Consider the following 23,519-nt stretch of genomic DNA (forward strand, 5'->3'; position numbering starts at 1 on the left):
TCTTCTTCACCAGACCCTATGTAAGGTGTACTAGTTTGTTGTACTCTCCTTCACCAGACCCTACGTAACGTGTACTTGTTTGTTGTACTCTCCTTCACCAGACCCTACATAAGGTGTACTAGTTTGTTGTACTCTTCTTCACCAGACCCTACGTAAGGTGTACTAGTTTGTTGTACTCTCCTTCACCAGACCCTACGTAAGGTGTACTAGTTTGTTGTACTCTCCTTCACCAGACCCTACGTAAGATGTACTAGTTTGTTGTACTCTCCTTCACCAGACCCTACGTAAGGTGTACTAGTTTGTTGTACTCTCCTTCACCAGACCCTACGTAAGGTGTACTAGTTTGTTGTACTCTCCTTTACAAGACCCTACGTAAGGTGTACTAGTTTGTTGTACTCTCCTTCACCAGACCCTACGTAAGGTGTACTAGTTTGTTGTACTCTCCTTCACCAGACCCTCGTAAGGTGTACTAGTTTGTTGTACTCTCCTTCACCAGACCCTACGTAAGGTGTACTAGTTTGTTGTACTCTCCTTCACCAGACCCTACGTAAGGTGTACTAGTTTGTTGTACTCTCCTTCACCAGACCCTACGTAAGGTGTACTAGTTTGTTGTACTCTCCTTCACCAGACCCTACGTAAGGTGTACTAGTTTGTTGTACTCTCCTTCACCAGACCCTACGTAAGGTGTACTAGTTTGTTGTACTCTCCTTCACCAGACCCTACGTAAGGTGTACTAGTTTGTTGTACTCTCCTTCACCAGACCCTACGTAAGGTGTACTAGTTTGTTGTACTCTCCTTCACCAGACCCTACGTAAGGTGTACTAGTTTGTTGTACTCTCCTTCACCAGACCCTACGTAAGGTGTACTAGTTTGTTGTACTCTCCTTCACCAGACCCTACGTAAGGTGTACTAGTTTGTTGTACTCTCCTTCACCAGACCCTACGTAAGGTGTACTAGTTTGTTGTACTCTCCTTCACCAGACCCTACGTGAAGGTGGACTAGTTTGTTGTACTCTCCTTCACTAGACCCTACGTAAGGTGTACTTGTTTGTTGTACTCTCCTTCACCAGACCCTACTTAAGGTGTACTAGTTTGTTGTACTCTCCTTCACCAGACCCTATGTAAGGTGTACTAGTTTGTTGTACTCTCCTTCACCAGACCCTACGTAAGGTGTACTAGTTTGTTGTACTCTCCTTCACCAGACCCTACGTAAGGTGTACTAGTTTGTTGTACTCTCCTTCACCAGACCCTACGTAAGGTGTACTTGTTTGTTGTACTCTCCTTCACTAGACTCTACATAAGGTGTACTAGTTTGTTGTACTCTCCTTCACCAGACCCTATGTAAGGTGTACTAGTTTGTTGTACTCTCCTTCACCAGACCCTACGTAAGGTGTACTAGTTTGTTGTACTCTCCTTCACCAGACCCTATGTAAGGTGTACTAGTTTGTTGTACTCTCCTTCACCAGACCCTACGTAACGTGTACTTATTTGTTGTACTCTCCTTCACCAGACCCTATGTAAGATGTACTAGTTTGTTGTACTTCGTTATGCTTTCCTCATCAGCTGTCTCTCATGCTCCATTTTCCTGATGCTTATTTTGTAATATTCTTCTGCAGATCAAGATTCTCTACCTTCACAAACAATATATCTAGTCATTTCTTATCCAAGATCATTCATCTTTAATCATCAGTCTTAAGCCACCCCTTCACACCACGTAATTACATGCAGCAGTCACTATCAATTATTTAAAATTAATTTATAATCTGCTTCTAGCCCAGTATGTGCACTTAATATCATCATCAGTGCTATACTTTAATTGCAATACCTCTGATTTCTTTGATTATTGCTTTGGCTCGCTACTGAAATATCAGCACTACAAATGCTGAGTGCTAACAGGCAAAAGAAAAATGAAAACACAGGAGAAGAGTGAATCTTGAAAATTACTTTTCTCCTTCAGATTTCTTTTTGCAGTGGGGGTAAGCTCCAGCACCCTCCATATGGGATCAATCTCCCACATATCCTGAACTTATGTATACCAACTTTGAGATTACCGTTCCTTGGAGAAAAGGGAGTATTCTGAGAAATGGCATCTAGGATTTAGTATATGTAAGTCCGTTCTTTTGGCCATTTAATCGCCATATTTTGGTACTCGCTCTAGTGGGTCCTGACATTTCAAAGGATTACCCATTGGTTCACCAATTTTAGCAGAATTCCTGTAGGCATTAAAGTTCATACTAATATACCTCTGTAGGTTACCTCAGTCAAGGAAAATAAATGCAAATTGTTGTATGTTTCTTGGTTTAAGACTGTTCAAGCACAAACATTTTAATAGTTGTTACGTACAACTCATATGAATCTAGATGATGCTTACTGTGCAATATGAGAGTGTACACTGAAAGACTTAAGACACTGTTTACAAAAACATTCTGAATATAAGCTATTTATATTTAGAAATGTTTTACTAAAGACAAACCTTGGGGTAGGACCATTTGATACTCCTCTGCTGTTTGCATTTGTTGATGTGGCAGGCTAGAAAGACAAAAAAATATATATACCAATTATTAGTGTATTTAATTTTTTTACTTTAAACACAAATGAGAATGAAATTATCCAGTATGTCTTTTTTGTTTGTGGAAACATAATTAAACACTTAATATGCAATTCTGTAATTATCTTTTCTGTTTATTTGCATTTTTATGTTTCACTGAATCCCTATTTTACTGTACAGGATATTAGACTATACAATGACTACTATTCTTTTGAATAATTTCTCTGCAAGGAACAGGATCGATAAATGTTTTCTTCCAAGTTAAAAAACAAAAGATCAGTCACTGCCACCAGTCCAACATCCTCTCAATTGATTAATTCGTTTATACGTTTGCAGTCTGTAAAGATTGTTCCTTAAAACGAGAAGAAGGGTAAACAGCCTTCATGCCTTTCCCAACAGAACTGCACTCAAATATGCATTCAGTGTGTCTGATTCTTTCTTCCATTGTGCCCCTCAGGAACTTTAACCTAGGGCCCTGTTTACCAACTTTTCTCTATATCAGTTGTGAGGCATTTGATTTTTATTTTGTTTTATTTTATTTATTGAGACAGTCACAAAAGCCATGGACGAGGGGAAGACGGTGCACACCGCCTATCTTGACCTGGCCAAAGACTTCGACATAATTCCCCACTCGGGCATAATAGATAAACTCTTCCAACTAGGCATCAATCCATATGTTACCAGATGGGTAGCTAACTGGCTCACTCATAGAACCCACCTAGTCAAAATAAGGGAAGCCACCTCAAGCAATAGACCCGTAATGAATGGCATACCCCAGGGTTCAGTCTTGGGGCCTCTGTTATTTGGGATATACTTTTCTGAGGCGCAGGCCAAAATCAGTAGGCTGTGGCTGACCAAGTTTGCAGATGACTGCAAGCTGGACGCTGTCATCAGTTCCCCTAGTGATGTGGATATCCTCCAAGAGGGTCTCACCCAAGCAAATGACTGGTGCCAGAAACATGGCCTCAGGCTGAATACCAAAAAATGCATCATCATCCCCCTTTGGGGAGAGTGATGTCTCCACAAATTATCACATTAATAACAATGTCCTAAGCACGCAATCAGTCGTGAAGGATTTGGGCACCCAAGTTGATAGCAACCTGACTTTTGACCATTACGTTGCTTCCATTGCACTGAAAGCTTTTTACATGGCCCACCTCATAAGTAAGGGTATCTCATCCAGGGATAATGAGGTCATAACATCCCTATATTCTTCTCTTATAAGGCCCAATATTGAGTACAATGCCCCATTCACCATATACCTCACAAAGCACAAGCAGCAGCTGGAGAGACCACAGAGGTTCCTCACCAATAGAATAAAATGCCTCAGAAATCAACCATACACAGACAGGCTAAAAGCCCTGTCCTTCTACTCATTTTCATACAGACTCCTCAGAGGTGACCACTGTCTGGCATACAAGGCCATCTCGGACCCCGACTTGATGGGACTGCTGCATATCAAGTCAAGGTCCACTTGAGTAACCCGCATGAGCGGCCTCAACCTGGTCTATGACATCAATAGGACTTCTTGGCAGGACAGATTTGTGTCCCAGAGACTCCGCCATCTGTGGAATAGACTCCCTCTTCACATCAAGCAGAGTACCTCTTTATCCCTTTTTAAGTGCAACCTGGAAAATTGGATGGGAATCAAAAAATACATCCATGGGATTCCACCCGTGTCCCTTCTGGACAGGGGCATTGGACGCTGGCTTGTCTAAACATGGGCTAAGTTCTTGGCTAGGCTTACAAGGGCCTCAGGGCCAATAGCCTAGTAACTTCCTATGATCTTATGATTTGTTAACCAGGTAAGCCCACTGGACATTGTGTCCCTCTTCAGGGGTGACCTAAGAGCACTGTCTGGTTAAATGACTTGATCAGAATCATGCCTTAATCAGACAGAGGCTAGGAGAATCAAACCCTGGGCTATAGATAGTAGTTCATTAATAACTGTATCCATTAACCCTGATCAACCTAAAAACAGAAAGGTCATTACCTTTCACAGGTGTTACAGTTCTGACTTTTGTTGCAGTGCATCAGACCTCTGCAAAGACGCTAGCAACTACTGGCTACCTGGTTTACACTTTTTTATATCTAGTACATTTTTTGCACCTAGGATCATCTCATCAAATGGGTCCAATGAGACACCCATCCTTTGATGGGATGAAACCTCAATCATTAACCTACACTTTGCCATCTCTCTGTTCATTGCTAATGTCTGGATAATATGCATTAACACCTGATGGTGGATTCTCTACTTCCATAGGATGAAGTCGTACTATCCACTGGAAGAGCCTGCAGTGGGACACAAGACAGTCTAGATGAAGCTAAAGGTCAACAGTGATCAATCAGCTGAGATGACCTACCAATGAGCTGCGACAAGCCACAATACATTTTTCCTGTTCCAAGGTTCAGGTCAGAGGTCATACATGCATGGCTACATTGTTTTGCTCTCAAGTGCACATAATTTAAAAAAATAAATAAATAAATGTATATATATATATATATATATATATATATATATATATATATATGTATATATGTGTGCATACATTAATATGCATACTTCTTCAACTTGCACTCATTAGTGGTCATATGTATCTTCAACCACCATGTGAAACTTAACTTTTATAGATTCATAGATTACAGAATCATAGATATTCCAAGGCTACTGAGTTTCGTGACCATTTTTAAACAGGAACAGCAGCAGCCAAACAGCAAAAGGTGTTATCCAAGGCAAACAAATAAATAGAACACCAATAGAACCAGCAGAAGACCGAGCCTTTTAGTGTAAAAACTCTTTTAATCACTATTTGTTAGAACAACTTCATCAGAAAAAATGTGTTTTATTTATTTATTCATGACCATTTTTGCCTTGCCAAAACCCTCCCTCAGGCAGCACCTCTTTTCTCCAGGAGGGCCATATGGGTCTGCCCTGGAGTAAATTTGTGAATACCTATCCAGTCATCCAGTTTATATTTAAAGGAAGATAGCAAATCACACTGCAGGTGACATTTATTCTAGAGGTTTGCGAGACACTGGATTATAAACCTGCCCCTCTGTCATGTTTTATATATATATCTGTTGGTGAAGATTTAGATCTCTAGTTTTTATACTGGTGGAGATACTGGACTTGCATATAATCAGGATGTATGACGATTACGGATCTAATGGCACAGTAAACAAGACGGAGATCTGCTCTCAAAAGTCTCTAAGATGTTGAATAAATGAATAAAGCTTCTAGCCTCTCATGGTAGCTCACTGACTTTAGCCCTGTGATGTTTTTGGTTAGGAACCCTTGGGGTCTATCTAATTGTTTGATATGCTTAGTCAGATGCATCCCAAAGATTGTGCTGTACTTGACATGTGGCCTGATCAATGCTGACTATAATCAAGTGATTACCTATTTAGATCATGATGATATTCCTTTGGTAATTAGCTGGGATAAACAAAAGGATTTCCTGGCAACTTTTGTTACATGATGATCAAAAGGGAAGGAGATATCAACTCATGTACTTAAGTCCCTAAGAACATTTTTGATTTTTAGAGGTTTTGTTGTCTGGACAGTTTGAGAGGAGGGGTCCACTACACTGTTTATCATTAGTTTGAGCCCACTTTTAGTACACCAAGAGTTTACTAGGGAGAGTTCATTCTGGAGGGTTTGGGTGTCACAGGGTGACTTAACAACAACCCCGATTTTGCAATTGTCTGCAAACTTTGTTAGTTAAAGGTCTTGGCTGTCTGCTTGGATATCGGAGAAGTAAAAACATAAAAGGTGAAGTCACAGCACTGAGCCTTGAGGGTCACGTCTGGTCACGTTTCATATTTTCTGGTAAGGCAGCTGTAACTTGCACTGTGTAGGTTCTCACACATGAGTCAGTTTTTTAAAGCATTTTGATTTTTTTATGTCGCCAGCATAAAAAATTATATCAAAGGCCTTAGTAAGGTCAAGGCTAGCAGTGTGTCCTGTATGGCCACCATCTACAACCTCAGCAGCCCTTAATAAATTTACAAGGTTAAATAAACAGGATCTATCTTTCACAACACTGAGCTGTTGTGGGTCAAGTCTAACAAGATTTTTGATAATACAGTTTTATGAGGTCAGTAATAATACATTCAGTGGAACATTTTATTAATTCAGTTACAATATATTCCATGGCACTGCAGATGAGGCTAATAATGCTGATAGGTATGTAATTACCTGAGTCAGATGTAAGGCCACCCTTAGCAAGGGGCATTACCACTGCTGTGTGCCAGTCATCAGGGAAAAAAAGTAGTTAAATTTGAGTTAAACAATTTGAGTATTTTGTCTAAAAGGGCATGTTTAACACTATTAATTAAGCAACCAGGTATTTCGTCATGTCCCATGGAGGAAGTATTTTTGGGCTTCATTAGCAGTTTCAGTAAATGATCTTTAGAGATAATTGAGAGAGTAAAGGATTCAGATATTTATGGGTGTTGAATAGAAGTCTCAGGGGTGATGTTGACATTAAATTTTTTCTCAAGGATATTGGCAGTGTCATTTGGGTCAGAATAGGAGGTCCCATTATGAATCAGTTCTGAGCAATGTGGGGTATTTTTTTTAAGTTTTCTAACTTAGCTAAAATAAGGATGTATAATTATCTGTGGTGTCAGAAGCCAGCCTAGGTTCATGGTCTCCTTTAGTGGACCTCATAGTATTCTTCCTTTGTAGTGCTTTTGATATTATCCTTGAGATGATGGCTTTGGATCTACTAAATAATTTAAAGTGTTTCTTTTGCTGTATAGTATATTAATGGTAGTTGATCACCAGGGTGGTTTGTTTTTGAACCTCCTGTGACAATTAAAACAACTAGGTCAAGAATGCTGTGCCCTGTAGTGGGTTTATTTACCAGCTGCTCAATGAAGTTTTTTTACTGAGTGCAGGAATTTTTTGGGGCATCTCTTGACATTTGAAGTACAGTTGTCCCAGTTTATTGAAGGGTTAAAGTCCCCCAAATGAGGGATTTTTTGAAAATATGGAGCTAATTTAGAACAATAAGGAATTTTACATGGCCATCAGGGGACAACAAAGGTGTTATGTACCAAGCTGATAATTAATACTATCTAGAACTATGTGTAGTTCAATGAATTGTTTGTGAGTGCCAAGGGATCTGCCTAGAGATAATCTGTTCATTGGCAAATACTGAGGCTCAGTCATAGTTGCCATTTGGCCTGAAAGCATGAAGAGTTCAACATTGTGGTATAGACAGTGTGCTCTCTTTAGCCTAGTATATACCTATGAGCCTATGGAAAGCCCAATGGAGTCTTTATAAGCCCTAGCCACACAACCCAACCCAGTTGTGTCCTCTTGTAACATGTGCATCTTAATTGGGGGAGGGGTGTGTGTGTTTATGAGGGACATGTTAGTTAGGAGGTTGCTTAAACGTTATTTGAGGAGGTATGTTAGTTAGAAAATGTTTACTGTTGGCCTTTGTCTGTAAGAGACATAGGAGCCACTCAGAGATTGATTTATAATTACCTCCAATGTTAGTTAGGGAATGTTTACCAATGACCTCTGTTTATAAGAGACACAAGGATCAATGTGGGGATGAATTTACGATTTTTCCATCCAATGATCAAGGTTACATTTGAATAGGGGTAGATATGGACTCTGCTTCACATGGATTGGGAGCCTGTTCCACAGTATGGATATGGGGGATCATTTAAGTCACATATATGTCTCACCAGCATGTTCTATATATGTTAAGCAAAGTTTAAATCTTTGGAGCTAGTGTTTCTGACACTAATCATTTTCAGATGTGCAAAAGCACCATCAGGGCTGGATCTAAGGATACTTTATATGCCAAGTACAGATCACCTCTCAACAACTTGTAGGAGACTGGGTATAAAAACAGGGCTGTAAGGCAATCTGTATAGGACATTGTGTTAATACCCTAGATTCTATTCATGAGGAACCTCTGTGGGCATTCCAACTGTTGCATATGCCTAGTAAGGTACATGCCGAAGGGAGCATTGTACTTAGTGATAGGTCTAATAAGGAGTGAATAGAGAGATACTATAACTTCCTTGGACCTGGATGCCATACTGATACTTTTATGTTAGGTGACAGAATGATTTTTTTACTACCATGTCTACGTGTTTGATCAAAGACCAGATTACTGCCTACATATATTCCCAGATCTATAACTACTGGCTCTCTCTTGGGCGTGTCTAATGAACTGAATAATTTGCCTGGGTAGATGTTTTCCCAAAAAGCAATATAATGCATTTCTTTGCATTGAATTTTAATCTGTGGCTTTGGGAGCAGTTAAATGTCTATGGTATACCCTCTTGCATAATGTTAGTGTTAAGGTGGGATTTATAATAACTTTTAATTTGCAGTTGTCTGCGCACTTGGTGAGCTCAAGGCCCTTGACATTAGCCTTGGCCTCAGAGAAGTAGATGCCAAACAGGAGTGGGCCCAGCACAGTACCCTATGGTACTCCACTGATGACCTGCCTTTTGGTGGAGATGGTCTCACCAATCCTGACTTCTTGGGTCCAACCTGTGAGCCAGTTGGCAATCCAGAGTTATGTAGGGATTTACGCCTACCTCACTCAGTTTGTCCACAATACCCGAGTGGGGTATCATGTTGAATGCCTTGGCAAGGTCTAGGTAGGTGGTGTGCACCATTTTCTCTTCATCTGTTGCCTTGGTTACCTACTCAAAGAAGTCTACTTTGTTAAGTAGGCATGACCTTCTTTGACAAAATCAAACTGGAATGGGTCCAGTGTCTGTGGGTTGCCAATGTCTTTGTTGATCATTTCTATGATAATTTGATGCATGGATTTGCATATTAGATAAATCAGACTAATGGGTCTGTTGTTTCCAGGGTGGGTTGATGATCCACCCTTGTAAAGGGGGATAACCATTGCCATCCTCCATTTGTTTGATATATAGCCTGTTTTGAGGCTGTAGTTGAAAAGTGACTCAAGTGGTCCTGATAGGTCATGTTTTAGGCTATTTAGGTCACAACCTGGGATATTGTTGGGCCCCACTGAGGCTTTGTTTTTAGCCTTAGTGAGCGCCACTGTGACCTGCTCACTGCTGATAGTTGCGGGGGTGGTTATGCTGGTAGGGATTTCAAAAGAGGTGGCGGAGGGAGTGGGGATACAGTTTGAGTTGAATTTGTCAGGCAGCAGATTTGCTATGTCACTTTGCTCAGTGAATGTGGTACCATTTACTACCAGTTCTGTACAGTGTTGCATGTTACCTTTGAGATTTTGGACATAACTGTAGAAGGCCTTGTGGCTGCCTTTAGACTGAGAAGTTATGTTGACCTTGTAAGTAGCCTTTTTGGATTTAATTAGTCCTCTTAGTTTCTTGTTTAGTTTTATTAGTAAACCCTTTTCATTATGACAGTTGCTGTATCTGACTTTGGCCATGACTTTTTTTCTTTTTATTATACATCCTCTTATGATTAGGATTCCACCAGGGTTTTGGGCTTACTTCTCTTAGGTACAACAGCCTCTATACAGCCATTTACATGTTTGTACAGTGTTTCTCTGAATAATTCTGCATAGGCTGTTGTGAATTCTGGGATGGGCATGGCATGGCATTTTGACAATCTGTCACTCAGTAGGATGTAGTTTGCTTTAGAGCAGTTTCAAACTAACAGGTTTTGCTGGGTTTTCCAGTCTGATTTTTATTTCAAATGAGAGAGCTTTGTGATCCAACATCACCAGTGACACACTCTCCCATATTGGTGAGAACAATGTCCCGTATGTTTAAACTTGTGGATAAGTGTGAACTAACTGATAAAGGGTATTTGTGTTAATAAAGTCCAAGAAACATTGTGCCTGAAAATTGGAGGCAGTGTATGTTTCCCAGTCTGTAGAGAGATGGTTAGTCTCCCATGAATAGAATGTTTTGTTGGATGGAGAGTGCTTCCAGTATGTCTAGATAAGAGTTGTGGAATTCATGAGAGATAAATGATGACCTATAGCTTTCTAAGATATGGTGAAGGAATCTAAAGTGATTTTGCATATTAATGAAATCCAGGGTATCATCCTGTTTAACCAACCTTGAGGTGCACTTGCTAATGTAGATTGACACTGGAAGCTAAGCTAATAGTTAAAGCCAGTCATTTTTGTTCATACTGTACCATCCTCCTTGGTGAGGGTAGAATACTGCTCAATGCAAGGCATATACTAGACTGAGATACACATTCAGAGAGGTCCATAATATCTATCTCCATATAATCTAGAGAAATATGTCTCATGTCATTTAGACCACATGAACTAAGATAGACTATACTGTGGTGCATATGTAACTTGATGGATCATTTCTCCAGAATAAGGAACTGATTGTAATATTCTCCTTGTCCAATCTGGTGAGTGGGGCATCTATGGTTGGTTTGTACTATGCAGTCCATATGACAACAGTTCTAGATAAATTGTTTGCTTGCCTGATAGGCTTTGTGTTTGGGGGTCGATTGGGTGTAGGCTTATGGGTGTTGTTTGGTGTTGCTTCTGGTATATGCTTTAGAGATTGCTGAGTATAGACATTTCTATTTGCAGGCTTAGGAGGTATTTGAGGTCTGGAGAACATACTTTTTAATGCCTCAGCATAAGATGGTCTGTGTGTGTGGACATTCTGTGAAGCGGATGCAGTGTGTGTGTTTTTGACAACCTTGTTTGTATGCAAGATTTTTTGCCTCCAAGGACGTTGTGTATGTACATCTCTCACATACTGTGTTGGTTTCTTTAAGGATTAAAAAATTGTTAGTGAACATGAAACAATTACTACATTATCTCAGGAAGCCCGTATCTACCAAGCTGGCTACAGAGACATTTGGAAATTGCATATCCATGCTTATTGGACCTGTATTAGGGTGGGCAATTAGGGTTTGAGGAGTGGGTTTTACAGAGATCTGCTAGGGTGCTCTGTAGGGTTAGGGACTAGAGTTGAATAGTGCTAGGGTATGGTATTAGTATTTTTAGGTTAACTTTATGCAATACATGACTAAATTGCAGGTTACAGTCCTAGTACTAGTTTTATAGGAAAATGTCTGTGTTTTCCAACTCAGACAGACCAGGCCACCACCTACTGCCACTAGATGGAATATCCCAGAGCTTTTAATCTTAAAGTACAAAAAGATTGCTTGAGAGTATATGTTACCAAAAAAACAACTTCAACAAACTAACTAGATAAGGTGATTTCAAATCAATAAGACCAATAGCAAGATGATTTGAACAAATGCAGTAATTCCAGCTTTAAATACAGAAAAATACACAAACAAAACAAGAAATCAGTAGTTGATTTCTAGCTTCTGAAAGTGTGATTTTTAAATAGAAGTACTTAACGTGTACCTGGATGGCACATGATGCAAGGAAATCACTTCAGAGGCACAGGCAGCACCACCAAGTTTTGTGGAGCACTGTGGGAATCAGCCAAGAGCCTCACAAACATGAAACATTTATACAGGCACTTAAAACAAGGGAAACTGCATAGAGTCCCTTTAGCTTGGCCAGAATTGCAGGAATACAACAATTAATTACTAACAAAAATACAGAGTAGCAAATTACACAGTAACATTGCCAATAAAGCTTCTCAAAAGCCCAGTTCTCTGCAATTAGCTAACAGTCTAATATCAGGATACTTGAAAAAGATATAATGTGCAAAAATGAGCATTAAAAACAGTTAAATGAAGTGCTGAGCAGTAAGATAAATCTTTAACTGCCAGGGATGGTACAGGATTTATTCCGGACCCTCTTAGAGTTTGACAAGGATGTTAAGCAGATGTAAGCTTTGTGAAAATGACAGTTTGTAGTAAGGGAGGTTTAAGTCAAGAGCAACACGTTTTGCTGAATTAGCTCTCAGTATTATGCATTATGGAAAACATTGGGTGGGAAAGTATTTAATTAGTTTACAAAGCTAACAATAATAATCAAAGAGGAGGGAGATTACCATAAGGGGTGAAAAACAGAGACACTGGCTTTTAAAATGACAACAACAAAAGGTAAAAGGGTGGGATGGTTTGGGAAATTTCAAGCTTATGAAAGAAGCCAGACAGATCAGATACTAAAACTTATTGTCCACAGTATATCAGGTTAGCATGCGAGTCTAAATGGGAAGGAAAATGTTCTGGACCAGTGATATATAGTTTTAATTAAGCAAAGATCAGTATAGCAATCTGATCAGTAAAACAGATCTGTACAAACCAGAAAAAATAAATCCAAGAGCCTTTACAATATAGCCAAGCAAACCGAGTTTTAGTAATCACATTTAAACGACCTTTCAGTAGCTATACAGTTATGGATGTTTTTGAGATGCAGAAGTGCCTCAAGATAATACAATTTACCATTTCACCTTTTAGCATTAGGGAAAGCCACTTTAATGCTATATGAATGTGTTACTGATATGTTACACTGTATTGTCCATCAACTGGACTCTGCCTAAAAAGGCAGTGGAGGGCAACAAAGGCTTTAGCTAGTATGCAGCAACCTTAAAATGAGAGGTTTAAGCCATCCTTAGTGAAGCAAGCTGGATTGTCAGGCATCTTATCCCATCCCATACTTTCCTGATCCTCCTGGACTGACACCAGCTATGCAATCAACCTTTAAAGTCAGTTATCTTTTCTTTGTATCTAGACATCATTCCTGTTGAAGGAAGGATTCTCATTATTAGTGTCTTATGTGCATCTGTTACATGCCTGGAAAGTTCTGATGTGTCCTCGGGGTTCTACATCTGAGGTCATTCCCTGTGTCATGCACCACTGATATATCAGAGTCATATTTGTCAAGGATTTGAGTCCTTAGGACCATTGTAATATCAGAGAGCCTAGCACCTAAAAGATGACTCACTGTAACCCTGTCCTAGACTTGTAAGTGACATTAGTGTGCCTGACAGTCATCAACTGTTGCTGAAATGTTTTTTTTTTTTTTTGCTGCTGTGGTTCAAATTGATAGATTTGGAGTGGTCAGGCTGACTCTTTACTGGAGGTATGCATGAAGTGGATGAGTGGCCAGATTTTTGCTGAGACTTAATCTTCTTATTTCTAGGAGGCACTGCAAGTGATTGTTTTACAGTCTCAGCATAAGACATCTTTGTGCGATTAAGAAAGCATCATGATGGAGGTGTATGAAGCTCACAGGGAAAGTTTATAAGTTTACAACTCTTACAGATAGAATTACCAGTGATGAGTATAAGTTCATTATCTGTGAGCGTAAGCCAATTTGTAAACTGTCTTTGGAGACCTAGTGCTAAAACACTGGCAACAAATGTGAAACTAGCATGCTGACCTTCCATCTTGTCCAGTACTTAGGTGTTTAGAGCAGTAAAGAAGATACAGTCAACAGGGAGGAACTTCCCAATTTAATCCTCTTGTGCTCACCAGTGTGGGCATATAAGATGAGACCAGGAGGCATCACCAAAGACAAACTTATAGTAAGGGCAGGCAACTCAAGAGCCACCAAATTTACAAAAACAAAATGGATTGGTTAAGTGGACACTATTTCTGGTTCTGAGGAATACAGTGGGAAGGCAAATGTATATAAATAGCTTAAGAGGAGAGTCTTCACAAAATGAGAAATATGTGTTTTAACTCACAACAGCCAGTAAACAAGGAGAGTGAGTGAATTATGTTGTTGAATATGGGACAGACAACAGCAGATAAACCAGGTTTAAGAACATTACAACAGGGAATAAGAGCGGGGCAGTTAGCTTTGAGCTAGCCTGATTTACTCACTACATAAGAAACACACTAGGGTTTAATAACAACACATAGACTGCTTAAATGCAAAAATGCAGTGCAATTATTTATTGGAATTACTAATATAGGCCTAATGACTTTTGCTAAAGCAGATACAGTCTGTTAAAATGAACTTGAATACAGACCAAGAAATTAAACATGTTCACTTATCTTTGTTGCTGTATGTGCTGGAACTGTCAGAAAGCAGCAGTAGTTTAAATGAATGCAGCAATAATAGCCTGGGTTGATGTGAACATTTTTAGACATTTAACTCTGTAAATGACTGGTCTGGTACTGCCTTAAAGTAAACCAAATAATGAACTAGCTTGTCTGTCACTCACCACATAAGAAAGAAACTTGAGTTTAATACCAACAATTAGACCACTTAAATGGCAAATATAGGCTAACAACCTTTTAGTTTTGAACTTTTGGTGCCCATCGCCCCCTGCCCTGAAAAGCTTTCCAGTACTCTTTGTCACTTATGGTGGAAAAAGAGACTCCGCTACTGCAGACATAGACCAGCCGCAGGTTGGCAGAGTGACGTAAGTCAGAGAAAATATAATAAATGAAAGGTTTAACTTCAGTCTTGCAGCATATATGTCCATTGCTATTCAAGCAACTTTGAAAGCATTTTTCACATTTCCTTTATATTATTTCTAATACGGAAAAGGTTGTTCACGCTGTTAAAGGTACATAACTCTCTTAGATGAAACCCTGTCACTGAGAGATCAAGTAGCAGTAAGTACATACTCCAGGTCCTGCAATAGCTGCTAGATCAATGAAGATTCATGCACAGGGAGGTATTCTCAGTATATTTATTCAGATACAGTCATGGCCTCGGGTAATCGAAAGGATCGCGTTCAACCTTATTACAAAGTTTGACATCATCCAGCCAAATGACGGACTGCCAGTTTTTGCCAGGTTTCATATAAGCACCTCTAGAATGCAGACAGTTCCTTTCAAGGCCTAATCTGTGGCGCTGCCATCTTATCAGACTTTATTTTTTAACTGGGTGAACCCATTGGATACAAGTGTCCCAGGGGGGACACAGGAGCACTTTCTGGTTAAGTGATTTACTCGGTGTCACATAGTTTATAAATGGAAACTGACTAAAATCAAACCCATTGCTAGAGGATGAAGCTTGCAAACAGTTTATAGCCTTAATATTCTGAGCAAAATAGTGTGACTGCATACCATATCTCCAAATTAAAATATGATTAAGAGCCTGCTCAACTGTCCCTAAGTTTGTTTCCTATTTTTGCCTTGTACCTCATAAGAATTTCTGATTTCTTGGTAAGTCACTAAGGATTGGAGTCATCAATTATACCAGATATTAGAGTGTCATATGTCTTATTATCTAAAAATGCATGCTCATGCAAAACCTGTAGGCTCTCCCTAATGTTTTATTCAGATTAAAATAATGTTTAAAAATTGTACATGATTTTGGTATTGTGTCTCCCAAATTATTTCTGGCTTTGTCCAGAATTATTGAGCAAAGAAGTTGATGAGATATAGTGCTAATCCAAGAATGACTAGTGACTTAAGTCAAAGACATTTTTGTAAGGGAGGGAGAATCATTTAGCCAGAAGTAGTGCTCCATCCTCTGGGATGGATGTGGAATTTTGTGGTAGCTAGGCACCCTCATGGGAAGACTGGAAAGAGGACAATCAGCTACGCACAAGCTGCTTCATTTTAGTAATACGGTCTTGTAGTCGCACACATGGGAACATGTATATGCGGACATTACACAGCCTGAATACATTTAAGGATGATTTTTTCCTATCCAAATTGTAATTAACTGGCACAGAAAAAAATTCCCTCCTCCTGCAGTGGTCTTGCCACCTTCCTCAACTCTGTGAGGGTCAGCTGGGGAAAAGAATAAAGGCCAACAATAAAGTTAGGGGCAAAAAACAATGTGACAGAAAGAAATGCTAGATGAGATTATTTGTAGAGTGTAATTTGCCAAATGGCAGAATTAATCGAAGCACTTGCATGACATCAGACTCTGTCAGAACAATTGAAGAATACTGCTGACTGAATTTAATCGGCAGTCATTTCATTTAACCTAATCTGCATAAATTTAGAAGCATTGCTGTATGTCTGGTTGAATGGCAGTAAGAAAGGATAAACTATGGAGAATGGTTGCATACTTTTCTTTAGCTTCCTGTATGCCATTTTTACCCCATTCACTTTATCCCATAGACTTGTGATGTCTGTACACACCAAGACATGTGCATTTGTTCTGTTCCTTCTGCCCTTGCTTCATCCACCATCATCATCATTCCTCTTTTTCCCATTTCTACATGGGGTCTGGATGTTGTGTCAACTGCCACTATATCTCCTGATTCAGAGTTGCTCTCTTACCTTATTCAACAGTCACGTCTGCCTGTTGCAAATCTTCTATCACACAATCCATCTAGCTCTTGGTTGGATGTCCTCATCTTCTCTTGTCTTCTTCCTCTTTCTTCCAGATTTTCTTTACCAAATAGTCTTTCCCTTTCATGCATGTGAGACCATACCACTGTAATTTGTCATTCTTGATCTTCTCTGCTATTGGGGGATACTTTGACTTTTGCTCTGTTGTCCTCATTTCTTCATTTGCCCTACAGTGTGCATCCTACTACCCATCTCAGGCACTGTATCTCCATCACCTCAAGCTTCCTTAGCTGGTCTGCCTTCATTGTCATACAGAAGCACTGATCACACCACTGTTTTGTGCACCTTACTCTCCAGCCTCGTTGGTATCACTGGCCACACATTATTCCTGACACTTTGTGCCAGATTGCTGCAGTACCTCTGATTCAAGCTTTGACTCCCTTCTCCTTAACCACGCCTCACAGATATTTGAAGCTCTTAATTTGTTTTCCTCTTTTCTCTTCTATTTCAGTTTTCAGCCTCTTCTGATTTTTCCCATTTGCTGTCATGGTCACTGCCTTATCTGCAATCTGTTTCATCGTGTGTGCCTTTAGTCTCACATTCCAGTCCTCTTATCACTTGTTGAAGTTCATATTTAGAACCTGCTTATAGTGCCACATCATCTGCATACAGCAAATTTGTTTATTGACTTTGCTAATGTAGTCTGTCACTAGTACTACCAGGAATGGGTTCAGAGATGAACCCTGCTGCACTACCACTCCCACTGGGAACACTTCTGTGAGCCTGAACACTCTTTGCAGTTGTGTCATTGGGTCCTTGTACACTGCCTGTACTAACTATTCCAAAGTTTCTGAGGACTTTAAGCCATCAAAGGACAGCCCAAATCAGCTTTCTTGGGGCATTGTCATATGCTTTCTCTAAGTCTAGGAATGCCCAATTGGAGTCCTCCTTCATCTTCTGCTCCACTCTATGTCTCATGGCAAGCATTGGGTCAGTGGTACTGCATCTTGGTCTGAATCTGAGCTACTCATCTCCCATCTTACTTTCCAGTATTGCATGTATTTTTTTTATCTACCACCGTCTCAACACATTCATGCTACGTGAGAGGAGTTTGATACATCTGAACTGTCCACAGTTGTGAATGTCCCTTTTGTTCTTGTTCATTGTCACTGAATTGATTATTCTCCAGTCATCTGAGCTATGCTCATTTTCTCCATTCTGCAATGAGTATCTTCAGGAGCCATTTCACTGCTAATGCACTCGACTTCTTGATCATATTTGATATGACTTAATCTGAACCTGCTGCTTCCCCTTTCCTTAGTTCTGTTGACACTTTTTTCCAGGATGAGATCTTTTCCTCTGTTATCATAGGCTTTGAATTGGGGCAGTGCAGCTACTTTGAGGGTTTCTTCATTCAGAAGCTTTTTGAAGCACTCCTTTCTTCTGTATTTGGTGGTGACTGTCTTCTTTATCTTTCTATCATTGCCTGGTAGACCTTCGTTGTGCCATCTACTACATCACTTTCTAAAACTTGGTAGAGTTTCTCTGATGCCATGCTCATTGCCTTTGTTGTTTATCTCTTAGGCTGTTTGTTTGCCGGCCAGTATTCCTTCTTGGCTTGGTTCATATTTTGTATTTCCCACTTCTTCCTGCACTCTTTCTTTAATTTGCTGACTTCATAGACTTCTACATTCCACCACCATCTTTCCTTACGTAAGTTATTTCCATACCTGGTTCTGCCACATATCTGTTCTATAATTTTGACACTCTCTGGCTTCTGCTGAAGCTAATTGTAGCCACCAGTGGTGTGTCAGTGGTGGGGTGGGGGTGGGGGAGTGATGGCTTCACTGAGGATGACTTTGTAATCTTTGATTTTCCTCCACTGCCCTTTTCTTACCAAAAGGAACTCTGTTTGAGGCACATATTGATGACTCTTGCATGTGATCTTGTGACTGTCTCTCTTGGTGAACCATGTATTGACCATATTAAGCCTTTTTGTCAGACAGAAGTATAGAATTGCCTCCCCTTCATTATTCATGTTACCCAATCCATGTAGACTCGTACAGTTTTTGTCTGGTTCTATCTGTCTCAGTATGAGCAATCAGGTAATGATGTTCCCCATTATCACGATCAACTCAGTTTGTCCTGCTTTATCTTGGAGGTGCTACAACTGTTACCTGAATGCCCTTTTTTCCTTGCCATAGCAGCCTTGCTCTAAGGAATACAATGAGATTATGATGATTGCTCTGTTTTTACACTGGAGAATGACTGCTATGAGTCTGTCACTAGCATGGGTCCCTAGTGTAGGTCAGGTCCTCAACCCACTTAGAATCAACAATTAGAACTGACTAATTGGTTTAGTTTCTGGTGTCATTCAAAGGGGATCCAGTATCTGTCAGCCTGGGATGACATGGTCAACAAACATTGATGAAATCAAGATCGATCTTGATTTCTCATATCGTTTTGGATTACTGGTGACTGTTTTTTGGATGCTTTTGCTTTATTTGTTACTAAACATTGATGCTTTGTCAGAGATGGTCTTCATCTGTCACCCCTGGGATTTTGGTTACTGGCTAAGGCTCTTCCCATCCCCATAGTGTCTTTTTAAGCAATGTCACAAGAACAAACTTCCTGATGTAAAAATACCTTCTAAAAACATCCTCAAGGTTATGCTGCTAAATGCTAGGAGTCTAAACCAGAAACTGCACATGCTGGCAGCAGTCTTCACACTGGAAGATGCCGACATTTATGCAGTCACTGAGACCTGGTTTAAGGCTGCGGAGAGCACCCCAGCTGTACCAGGTTACATTTCCTTCTACACATTCAGACCACAGACTGAAGACATGAAAACTAAAGAAGGTGGTGTATCAATATTCATTAAAGATAAATACACCTCTAGATTGGTCAAAGAGCACGATTCCCTTGAATTACTTCAGGTGCAATTGACTGAAGGTAAGACCCCTCTTCAAGTCATTGCCAGCTATAAGGCCCCCCTCCATGAATCAGGACATCCACTCAGCCTACTTGGATCTACTTAAGTCAATCAAGATACAACCAAACACCCTGGTTTTGGGTGACTTTAATTACCATCCATAGACTGGGTAAATTATACATGTCCTAACTCACTTGCCCAAAGGTTCCTGGACTTCTTTAACTCCAATGCCCTGGACCAGTTGGTTGACACACCCACAATGGGGCTCAAACATCCTGAACCTGGTGCTCACCAACATGGGCTATCCCTGGTGAGATCTGACCACAAAACTGTCTCACTAGAAGTAAGCATAATACAAGGGTCTATATTATTCGATCGCTCTAATGAGCGAAAATCCTGGAAATCGAAAACTATATTGTGGGGAGCTGTGCCCCCCATACCCCTCGCTAAATATATATTCCAACTCCAAGATCGCACTACAGTGATGAAAGGGCAAATACTCCAATCTTTACTGTACTGGGATCCCATAGCATTCATCTCGATTTCCGGGATTTTCTCTCATTACAGCGATTGATTAAATGAACTTTCATTCATATAATATAGACCCTAATACAAGACCCCCCCCCCCTTAGCAACAAGTAGTCTAAAAAACTTCTCCAAGGCCAATTACAACAATGTGATGGCATAAATAGCTTCATAGCCCCTTCCCCCACAGATGGAACAGGTACCTATGCTGAGTTATACACCAGTGCTATACACCAGTTGTTTATACAAGCATTTGTACAATTGTATTGACTGTGCTGTACCTGACAGAACCAAAGCAAGATCTTCAAGGAAAAACAAACCTGCCTGGTGGACAACTGCCATTAATAGGCTATACAATAGGAGAAAGAAATTGCTGTCTAAGAGTAGAAAGGAATGATTTCAAAAAAGGAAACACTCCCTCCTCAACTAAAACAAGCAAATAAGACTCCTAGTGAAGTCCACCAAAGCTAACTACAAATCCGAATTAGCTTCCCTAACTAAGGATAACCACAAGACATTCTTTAGTTACATCAAAGGTAAGGCTCAGATTTGTGCTGAATTCATAGTTAATGGTACGATATATATATATATATATATATATATATATATATATGCTGACAGGTTCAGTGAAAACTTCACTCCCCTGTCCCTGCCACATATACCCCAAAGCATCCCTAACTCCTGTCCCCCACCTAGTATCTCCAAGGAGCATGTCTTAAATGCCCTCTCCAAGGCCAAAAACACAGCCTCTATGGGATCAGACAACATCCCGGGCTGTGTTCTACATGGGTTAAAACAGGAATTAGCAACACCATTGAGCATACTTTTCAATCACAGTCTAAGCACTGGCTTTGTCCCAGGAGAATGGAAAACAGCTACTGTCATCCCTTTACACAAAGGGGTTGCATCCATGGACCCCGGGAACTATAGACCCATTAGCCTGACCAGCCTTGTCTGCAAGGCCATGGAAAGATCATCATGGGCCATATTAACAAAGATATAGGAAATCTCCAAAAGCTTGACCCAACCAGTTTGGCTTTGTCAAAGGGAGATCATGCCTGTTAAACTTGGTGGACTTTTTAGAGACAGTCACCAAAGCCCTAGAAGAGGGCAAATCTGTACATACAGCCTACCTAGAGTTAAGCCAAGGCCTTTGACACAATCCTCCACTCAGACATCACTGATAAATTTACCCATCTGGGTATCAACCCATATACTATCAGGTGGGTGGGTTGCAAACTGGATCACTGATAGCGGTCATAATGTCAAAATAGATTCCTCCACCTTCTCCAGCAGACCTGTAATCAGTGGTGTTCCACAGGGATCGGTTCTGGGACCTCTAATGTTCGACTCTACTTCTTCGAAGTACAGGCTAAAACTAAAGTACTGCAGCTGACAAAGTTTGCTGATGACTGCAAACTGGGAGCAATCATTGAAACCCCTAGCAATGTCAACATCCTGCAAGAAGGTCTTACGCAGATTAATGACTGGTGCCAAAGTCATGGTCTTAAACTTAATGCAAAAAAATGCATTATCATCCCCTTCAGCAAGGGTGATGTTCCTGCAAACTACCACATCAGTAGCAATACCCTAAGCACACAGTCAGTGGTGAGAGATCTGGGCACACAGGTTGACAGCAACCTTAACTTCGATCACCATGTCTCCACAGTGGTAAAAAGGGCATTTTATATTGCTCATCTTATAAGTAAGGACATTGCCTCCAGAAAAAAAAGAGGTTATAAACCCCCCTGTACTCTTCCCTCATCAGGCCGATAATAGAGTACAACTCTTCCTTTGGTATGTTCCTTTCCAAACACCTGCAGTAATTGGAAAGCTCACAAAGGTTCTTTACAAGGAAAATTCAGGTCTTCAAGATCTGCCTTATGTAGACAAACTGAAATCATTGTCACTTTACTCTGTGTCATACATACTGTTCAGAGGCACCTGTGCCTTGCATATAAAGCAATCTCTGACACAGCTTTTATGGAAATGCTGCATATTCTCAAGTCAAATGACACACGGGTCACTCACTCAAAGGACCTTAACGTGGTATATGAAATCAACAGAACTTGCTGGAGAGACAGATTTGTCTCACAGAGGTTGTCCCACCTTTGGAACAAGCTTGCTATTCCCTTGTTGGCCCTATTTAAGCATAACTTGGATGACTGGATGGATGGATAACCAGAATTTCACCCCGGGGGGGGGGGGGTCCACCTGTGTCCCTCTTGGACAGGGGCAATAGGTACTGATTTTAGCGTCTGCTTGAAACAGACACCCTTGGGAACACAGGTTGAACTTGGCTAGGCTTGTAAGGGCTCTAGGGTCATTAGCCTAGTAAACTCCTATGATCCTATGAATACCTATGTACTTTTTTTTTGCAACATTACTTGTCATGACTAAATCACTTTAAGCCAGTTTTTTACACCACCAAGTGCCTAATCTTGATGCAGTGTGCAGGGTATGCACAGGTTGTTGTCCATATTCTTTTATTTAGAAGACACTGTGCACCACAGCTGATGCCGAAGGTGATTGGTCTACATGACTCCTCCTTGATAGATAGCACCGAGTCTGGGCTACTGCCCATGACTCCATTCATTTGTGGGTGCACTCTGTTGGCATACCTCTCAAGTTCAAAATGGAAGGTAGGCTTTGAACCTAGTGCAGTTCTTCCTTGAGACAGAAACACCCAGCATGTTTTGGGGCGGTGGAAGGAATTCCAAACAGACATGGAGAGAACATGCAAACTTCACACAGGCCGTGATCAGAGATCAGGATAAAACTCTACATCTGTAAGGTGAAGACCTTAGCCATTATGGCACTTCCCTTCATCCAAAACTTAACTTGACGGGTATGCACCGTCCAAATAAAATGTGCATTTGTTGGTTGAATATGGTACCAAATCCTGTTAGATCATTTCACAGATTTCCAGAAACTGTTCTCTCACCCATGTACCTAACTTCCTCCTCCCAGCTCTTCTACAACCTATTTATTCCATACTTTCCAGCTCTGTCCCTTATGTACCAATATAACTATTACACTCATTTTCCCCTCAACTATTCCACCCCCACATTTCCATTCTTTCCTGTCAGTCTCTATCATTCCTTAATCCTACCTCTTATTACCTCATACAGCAGCCATAAAGCCTAATAGCTCTTAACTTCCTTAAAATATTAAAACACCACTCACATTTCCTTATCAGCTTTCCACCCTTCATACCCAGGCTCTGCTTTCCTTGAACCTCACTTACTTGTGAAATTCTGAAGCTACATCTTCTTCCTTCTCCAATTCAGCTTTACTGTATTATCCATTACTCCCCTCCAGATGAGTCACTGCAAACTTACCCACTTAGTTCCTCATACTTTCCTCCACCTTGCACAAATATGGCATCCTGCCTGATCCCTGTTTTCAGCAGACCACCCTGCCACCACT

The 23,519-nt window shown here is 40.4% G+C and overlaps 1 protein-coding gene across 1 annotated transcript in view; it reads right to left on the reverse strand.

Moving 5' to 3' along the window:
* LOC122788965 (disintegrin and metalloproteinase domain-containing protein 9-like) overlaps positions 1–23,519 on the reverse strand; it is a 1,117,261-nt gene that overhangs the window by 57,756 nt on the left and 1,035,986 nt on the right. The window contains exon 21 of the mRNA XM_044056033.1: positions 2,473–2,528. Within this exon, the coding sequence (XP_043911968.1) occupies positions 2,473–2,528 (56 nt within the window). The remainder of the gene's footprint in view (positions 1–2,472; positions 2,529–23,519) is intronic.

Source organism: Protopterus annectens, chromosome 14.part0 (assembly GCF_019279795.1).
Source record: "Protopterus annectens isolate FY-2018-M chromosome 14.part0, PAN1.0, whole genome shotgun sequence".
Classification (NCBI taxonomy): Eukaryota; Metazoa; Chordata; order Ceratodontiformes; family Protopteridae; genus Protopterus; species Protopterus annectens.